The 8424-nt window shown below is 46.7% G+C and overlaps 1 protein-coding gene across 1 annotated transcript; it reads right to left on the reverse strand.

Moving 5' to 3' along the window:
• Positions 1-6387: 6387 nt before the first annotated feature.
• LOC147990806 (uncharacterized) lies at positions 6388-8183 on the reverse strand. The gene is made up of 3 exons (XM_087538403.1): positions 7688-8183; positions 6870-7057; positions 6388-6495 (listed from the first exon to the last, which is right to left on the reverse strand). The coding sequence occupies exons 1-3, from the start codon at positions 8181-8183 to the stop codon at positions 6388-6390; spliced, it is 792 nt and encodes a 263-aa protein (XP_087394529.1).
• Positions 8184-8424: the final 241 nt, after the last annotated feature.

An 8424-nucleotide genomic window follows, 5' to 3' on the forward strand; every position in this document is an offset into this window, starting at 1 on the left:
CATCTGCCTCGGGCCTGCGTCGTCCGCTCACCCACCGTGCCCTGGCCGCACTGCTATGTGCCCTTGGGACGCCCCGCGCTTGCCTCACCGCGCACCCGCGCGCGCTCACTCATGCCTGGTCGCGCCTACTGCTAGCCCGACTCCAACCGTCACCACTGCTCTCTGCAGCGCCCTTGCAGACCTCCTCAACGCCTCCCGTTTGCACCAAACAACGCGCGGTATTGCATGCGTTCGAACAAGCTGCTCGGCGGCTTGTTTGGCCCCCTGTGGCAGTTTTCTCGAACCTCGCTGCCGTCCCGGCGTGCCACCACATGCCACCACCTGGGCCGCTGATGTGTGGACCCCAATCGCCAGGCAATTTATTTAGGGACTAAGCGCCCACTAACATCCAAGCCCCACAAACTTAATGTTTTAGTTAAAAGTTAGAAAATGACATCTGGGCCCCTTTTGGGTAATTAAGTCAATTAGGCTAAAAAATTATGTTAATACTAACAGTCACCGACTACTGGGTCCCACTGGACCTAGTTGACCAGTTAAATTGCTGACTGGGCACCCCCAATCTATGACACGTGGGTCTCGGTTGACCCAGTTGAGCAGTCAACAGGTCAACTGTTGACATGCTGACTCAACCCATGGCCCCACCTGTCATCCTCATGTGCAATTCTCTAGGTACACTTTCTGTGTACCCGCATTTATATTTAATATAGTTTCAAATTAAATTAAATCCAGTAAATTCAGAAAATCATTTAAACTTTGAAAAATTATATAAAATGTGCCGTAACTCGGATGAAAATAATTTATATATGAAAAATATCAGAAAAATATAACGAATCCGAATATGCTATCCACACACCTTTCACATGCCTCTAACACTGCAAACATGGAACCTTCCCCTCCGTTTCATCTGTCCGATAACTTCCTAAAGTCGGGGAAATATCCACATATATTTTCCTGCTCTGTCTGTAACGCTCAGCACTGCGTTAGGTCACCCCTAGCACCGCATATTTCCATGTCATGCATCATGATGCATTTTGTTTGCTTTATATTTATTGTTTCTTCCTCCTCTTCTCTCCGGTAGACCCCGAGACTGACGCTTCTCCATGGTATGACTACATGCCTGACGATCAGCTCCTTTCCGCAGAGCTTCCAAGCAAGAAAAACCCCTTGATCATTCCTATATCACCCATTCTTTCTCTCTCATGCTTGCATTAGATTTTGCTACTGTTGTTAGATAGCTCCTATTTTGATCCATAGCCTGCTTTTGTAACCTGCTATTGTTACTTTACCTATTATCCTATATGCTTAGTATAGGTTGGTTAGTGATCCATCAGTGACCCCTCACCCTTGTCCTTGTTGCCCCGCTTAGTTACCAGATGACTCAATCAATGTGATCAATGTGCAGAGACTAACACATCATCGCACGCCCCCTTAGTTGTACGACTCTGTAGAGGTGCTATCAAGTGCCGAAGGTGATACCTTGTAAGGCACCTGAATCTTTGTAGTGTAGCTAATCGGTCGTGGATTACGAAGGGTGATTCCTTCTTCACCACTCCTGATGATGACTTTATCATACAACACCTCAAGTGCGAACCCTTCGAGGGTGATTCCTCAAAGTTCATCTTGACGGTTACATCGAGTAGGAATTCATCAAGGGTGATTCCTCCAATTTCCCCCTTGATGTTATGGACACACGGTTACCTTGACTTTACCTTAGAACCATGTTGAAGTCGGGTCAGCCCCGAGGGGTACCCGCGAGATGTTGAAGTCGGGTCGGCCCCGAGGGGCACCCGCGAGAGATTGGAGTTGGGTTGACCGTGAGGGTACCCGCGAGATAATTATGCGGCACGGCCGGACAATCTTATCCCTTGCTGTAAGTCTGCGAGATGGGGCGACGGGACCATAGATTGTGGATCATTGATCGTCTCTGCGCTCCCAAGACACTAACAGGTTTGGGTATGTGATTTGAGTAGGCCTCTGGCCTTTGCACTGACCACCACGCGGGAATAAGTATGGGCACTCGGCGTCGTACGTTTCTTCTAAAAGCTCTCAGACATTCGCGTTTTTGCGGCACGCATCCGGGTGGTCCGTGTAAGCACCTGCTTTGTATAAAGAGGTAGCTAGGACTGATCCCGACCGTCCTCGCAATGCGCGGGATTGGAAAGGACGATTGCTCCATGACCCCTTTGCATTTAGGATGTAGAACGGTGTGCTCACCTCTCTGTTAAGCCTAGGTAGTACTAGGCGTGTTGATCAGCTGAGGCCGGGCATGACCCAGAAAAGTGTGTCTGGCGAAAGGTAATCGAGCGTGTTGGGTAAGTTGGTGCACCCCTGCAGGGAAGTTAATCTATTTGAATAGTCGTGTCCACGGTAACAGATGCTCAAAGTTGTATCCCGGTCTATACAACTAGAACTGGATACTGCAGACACTAAATGGATATGATGGCTCTGGGACCGCTTTCTCATAGGGAGTCGAGGAAGGATCTCTGGGTGTTACTACAATATACTTGTTACTTATAATATGCTAATCTGCACTCTTCTAATGCTACAAGGCACCGCAAGATGCTAGCCCTCGACAGGCTAGGCCTTCCTTCTATTCTCGCATTTCTGCAGTTCAGTCCAAAGACATAGCCCCATTCCTTTGATACCGATACATACTTAATATAGATCTGATGTAAGTCTTGCGAGTACTTTGGATGAGTACTCATGGTTGCTTTGCTACCTCTTTTCCCCTATACCCGATTGCTACGATCAGATGACGGAGTCAAGGGGCCAGCTAATCCAGTCACTGACTACTACTACTTCCCCGACGGAGCTTACTACTACATGGAGACCGCCGATGATCGGGAGTAGTTAGGAGGCTCGCAGGCACGAGGCCTGCGCCTTTTCGATCCATGTCTTTGTTTTGCTAGCTTCTTAAGGCAAACTTGTTCATCTTATGTCTGTACTCAGATATTGTTGCTTTCGCTGAATCTTTTGTATTTGAGCCCTCGAGGCCCTTGACTTGTAATATAAAGCTTGTATTATTTTATTTGTGTCTAGAGTTGTGTTGTGATATCTTCCAGTGAGTCTCTGATCTTGATTGTGCGCATTTGTGTGTATGATTAGTGCACGATTAAGTCGGGGGCGTCACAACAATGCTGGAGGTGCACTTGCAACAAATGAAGGTTGTGCTTCAGCTTCTCTGGATAATAAGTTGGTGGCAAAAATTTCCAAGTGTGCCCTTGCACAACCTTGGCTGACATATCTAGGGCATGTGATTGGATCAGGCAGGGATTCAATTGATCCTACAAAGGTGGAGGCTGTGCAAGCATGGTCGGTGCCAACATCTCTGAAAGAGCTCCATGGATTTCTGGGACTAACCCGGTATTGCCGGAAATTTATCCATTATCATGGGCTGATAAGTCACCCTCTGACTAACCTACTCAAGAAGGGTGTGCTCTTTTAGTGGACACCAGTGACGGATAAAGCCTTCCAGCTACTCAAGAGAACGATGGTCAATGCTCTTGTGCATGCGGTACCCAATTTTTTGCCGCCCTTTGTGTTGGAGACAAATTCTTGCAAAGATGGGGTGGGTGTAGTTCTAATGCAGCAAGGTACCCTTTGGCGTTCCTGAGTAAGGCCTTGTGCTGGAAGAATCATGTGTTGAGCACTTACAATAGCTATCTTCATGGCGGTTGAGAAATGGTGTTTGGGTCAACAGGCATTGTTGCACTTGATAGAGCAACGTCTTAGTACGGGGATTCAACATAAGGCTTTCATGGAGCTCATGGTCTATACAATTAAGTACAAGCGAGGCATCACGAATGTGGCGGCTGATGCTCTCTCTCATCAAATACACTCATCACCGGTGTTGGCAATTTCTGCCGCCATTTCATGGTGGCAAGAGCACTTACTGGAGGGTTGTAATGATGATCTTGCAATACAGAAGTTGTGGCAGGAGCTCTCTATCATGGGCTCAATCAAATATGGGTATACTCTGGATTAGGGGGCGATCCAATTCAAAGGGAGAATCTGAGTCGGCGGCAACAGTTTGGCCCAATAGCATATTCTGCAAGCTATCCGTGCCAGCACTCTAGGAGGCCACCTCGTCACACTAGCGGCGTATTAGCGTGTCAAACACCTCTTTGCATGCCCCAAACTTAAGCTTTCTGTCCAATAGTTCGTGCAATAGTGCGACCAAGAGAAATTTTGGGCAGAGGTGCGTTTGTTAGGACTGCACGTTGATTCTAAAAAGGTGAAGGGCCTTTTTGCAAACACGCTTGACGGGCTAAGAATATCACCTTCCTTTATTAGGGCAATCTCCAAGTTGCAGTGGCGGAGCTTGACAAGGATCAATGGAGGGGGGAGGCAAGCATCAGGGGAGGAGCCAGGATTTGGGTATGGGGGGGGGGGGGCAAGCCGAGTAAATAACAAAATCGAGTGGAAAAGATGATCATAGCAAACTAGGTTGAGAGCTTGAAAATCAGCCTCATTAACAATTTTGGTAGTTTCCTCCAAAAAAACTAATTTTGGTAGTTGAAAACTCGAAGCAGCGAGCTTAGAAAACAATGAATCTTAACAATGTTTTGCGGCGTTTTTATTTTTCGTAGTTACTGAATTTTACTCTTAGTGTTAGCTGTATTGTATATGTTCGACATAGGAATATTTTGTATCACAAATAGGAACTGGTACAAAATAGTATGCATCACGATAATTTCTAGGACACTCAAAAGATATGAATTCTTGACAGCATCTCAAATCACACAACCAAATAACTGAAATCTGAAATTGAGTGTCCTAGAATTAGCGAGAGAATTGCACGCACACATGAGAAACTGAGAGATAAGAATAGTGATGTATTAACCTTGGCTGGAGTAGTAAAGTAGGCTGCATCGCCGACCCACGGTATCAATCAGATGGTGAGCAATAGAGAAGGGAGAGCGAGGCAGGGGGCGGGAAGGGCACGGGATGGCGGCGGTGACGCCTAATCCCACGTGCACGCTAATCACAGGGAACGTGGCTTCTAGGAGGTACATGTTTGGTGAGGAGCGGAGGCTAACTTGCCCAATCTGAATGCTAGTGGGCTTATACATGGGCCTTTTTTTCTTTTATCTAGAATAACATTGAGATAGGGGGGCAAGTACATGTGTGCGTGCAATTCTCTCGCTAATTATGTATACCTGCCGCATGTTTGCTCGATCATATGGGGGGGGCAGCCCCCTGCTCGTCCCCTGGCTCCGTCACTGGCAAGCATACTATTTCTTCTCATCTATGTTGACTACAAATTTTTTTCCACTAATTTACCCAAACCTGGGAGTGGCCCCTGAAGGATTGCACTAAGCTCTGCCAGTGCCAAGGCGGACCCTGAAATTGCACACATTCGTCCAGACAAAGCGGTTGGAATACATTTTGTCATCCATCATGGTTTCGTATCGGTCTGCGGACCAGTCCGTCTACCCATCTTCCCGCAAACTGGAAACAAACTAGTGAGACTTCGTGGGAGTTCGGACATCCGCTAGCCATTCAAAAGCCACCATGTACCCCTTTGCTCTCCGTCCACGCAGGCTTTGGCGGAAGGCTGTTATTGTTTGGCAAAGAAGAATGATTAGCACATGTATTTGACGGAAGGTTGTTTAACAAGTGACCATTTTAGCATGTATTTTATGGAAAGGCTACTAATCATGCTACACAATTTGACAGGATTTGGCGGAAGGCTACTAAGACCAAAGTTCCAAATGGCGGAAGGCTACTAATTACTCTCTTTGTAAAGAAATGTAAAGGAATTTAAAATCGTTGTACTAGGAATGCTATGAAAACCAAAGTGCCAATAACGAATGGATACTAATATGGTGGAAGGTCTACTAGGACCAAAGTGCAGTGGCGGAAGGTCTAACAAGACCAAAGTTAATTGACGAAAGGTCTAATAAGACCAAAGTTTATTGGCGGAAGGTGCTAATTATTCTACAAGTACACAATTTGGCAGAAGGTGCTAATCACTCTACTTCAAATGCACAATTTGGGGGAAGGTTGCTAATTTAAATTAATATTAGTGGACATCTGAGATATAGGGTTGGATGGCCGGCTCCTGTATTTGTGTCCATACACTAATCTAGATTGATCCGTGGGCAAATACATGTCTGTTTTAGGGAAGTTTGAGATGCCGTTAATAGATATATAGACTAATGCATACATTTTTTTGTTGCGTATATTTTTTTAGAGGCCAGAGCTCGGCTTTATAGATAAAGCCACCATGCAGTGTAAATAACGCAACCACAACGCAACAACCCGCAGAATAGTAACAACGCCCACGAAGACAGTTTGGAAAAGCAGATGTATATGGCTCCCAGGCCAGCGCACGGCACGCAGGCCGGAAACTAAGAGAGAGACGACAAAGGGACCACCAAGCTCCTAGCCGACGGACTGATGCTGCAGAAGAGAAGTAGCAGTAGCTCGAATCTTGGTAGACATCACATCAAAAGCATCTAGGTCCGCCTCCTTAGTCAATAATCTCCACTGCTGCAAGAATATGCATGATTTAAATAAGCAATCAGAGGGTTTAGCAGGGAAGATATTCTCGATGGTAAAATTGTTTCAAGTGGTCCATAGAGTCCAGCACATGACCGAGAATCCCACCCACAACAGTCTCCTCTCGGCCCCAACCAGGTTAGAAGCCAAAGTTCGAAGTTCTGAGAAGGAAACAGGCCTCCACGAGACATGAAGCCAGGACCTGATACAACACCAAAAAGTTTCGCCAAAACACAGTTGAAGAATATATGTCCCATATCCTCCCTTAGACCACACAAAGCACATCTATCGGAGCCCGGTCCGTTTCGCTTACGAATCTGGTCAGCTGCCGGTAACCGCCCTCTAAAAGCTTGCCACATAAAGACCTTAATCTTGAGGGGGACACGAGCCCGCCAGATCACCTTGAACTTGGAAGTAGTAGAATCGGAAATAAGCTTGGCGTAGAGCGACTTAACAAAGAAACGCCCAGACGTACTATGGGGCCAAATCACCGAATCCTCCTTCTTCGAGAGCACGGGGAAGAGGGCAACAAGACGCTGCCAGTCTTCCAACTCTACAGGAGAAAGGGAACGGCGAAACGCCAGGTCCCAATTGTTTACTAAGAGCTCATAGATAGAAATCTCAGGGTTCAGGCAAAAAGAGAAGAGAACCGGAAAGGAAACCACCAGCGGTGCCATACCGCACCACCAATCAAGCCAAAATCGCGTGGACCTACCATTGTGAACTACAAATTTCATGAGAAATTTGAATACCGGTCGAACTTTAACTAGATCTTTCCATAATTGAGACGCGCCCAAAGCCGAAGCAAACATAGGACTAGAGTTAGGAAAAATACTTTGATTTAAGAATGGTAAACCAGAGTGGGTTCTCAGAATTAGTCATGATCTTCCACCACCACTTGACGATAAGGCATTTGTTCATTATCAAGGTATTAATTGTGCCCAACCCCCAAGGTTCTTGGGCCAACAAATATGTTCCCATTTCACCGGTCTGTACTTGCGTTTATTATCTGTCACATTCCAGTAGAAAGCACCCCTGTGCTTGTCAAAGCCCGTATGAGTACCAATAGAGAGAAGGTAGAAACCCATTAGGAACATGGGTAAGGATGACAAGCAAGCATTGGTAAGGGCAATCTTGCCCGCCTGAGTATTGTATCTGCCCCTCCATGGCATGACACGATTACCCATTTTGGCAACCACAGGAGCAAAATCTTTTGCCAAGAGCTTATCAGTAGAGATAGGGAGCCCAAGGTATTTTAGAGGAAATGAGCCTGGAGCACAATTCAGCAGTTGAGAGACACGCAGGGCCTCAACAATCGGAACCCCAGTAACGATCACTTCACTCTCCACGAAGTTAATCTTGAGCTCCGACAAGGCTTCAAAACAAAGCAGCAAGAACTTAAGATGGGTAATGCAGACATCATTTACCTCAACCATAATGATCATGTCGTCAGCATATTGGAGGTGGGTGATCCCCTCCGAAATAAGGTGGGAGCTGACAGGGGAGATGTATCCAGCCGCAGCATCCCTAGATAGGATGTTGGAAAGAGCGTCTGCAACGAAGTTAAACAAGAGAGGGGAGGCCGGATCTCCCTGCGTGAGGCCCCTAGAGTTACGGAAGAAATTGCTCGCCCTCCCATTCACCGACACCGCCGTGTGGCCACCTGACACCAATTGCATGACCCTATGGACAAAGGCTCCTTCAAAGCCTTTTGCCAGCAGGACCTGCCGAAGGAACTTCCAACTGACCGAGTCGTAGGCTTTCTCAAAGTCCAGCTTAAGGATAATTGCCTTGTTGCCTCTCTTACAGATGCCATGAATAATTTCATGAAGACAGAGGACCCCTTCTAGAATGAATCGCCCTTTAACAAAGGCGGATTGGTAAGGGAGATAACTCGATGGGCAACATGTGAGAGGCAAG

This window comes from Triticum urartu, chromosome 1A (assembly GCF_056163025.1).
Source record: "Triticum urartu cultivar PI428250 chromosome 1A, HENAU_Tu73, whole genome shotgun sequence".
Classification (NCBI taxonomy): domain Eukaryota; kingdom Viridiplantae; phylum Streptophyta; class Magnoliopsida; order Poales; family Poaceae; genus Triticum; species Triticum urartu.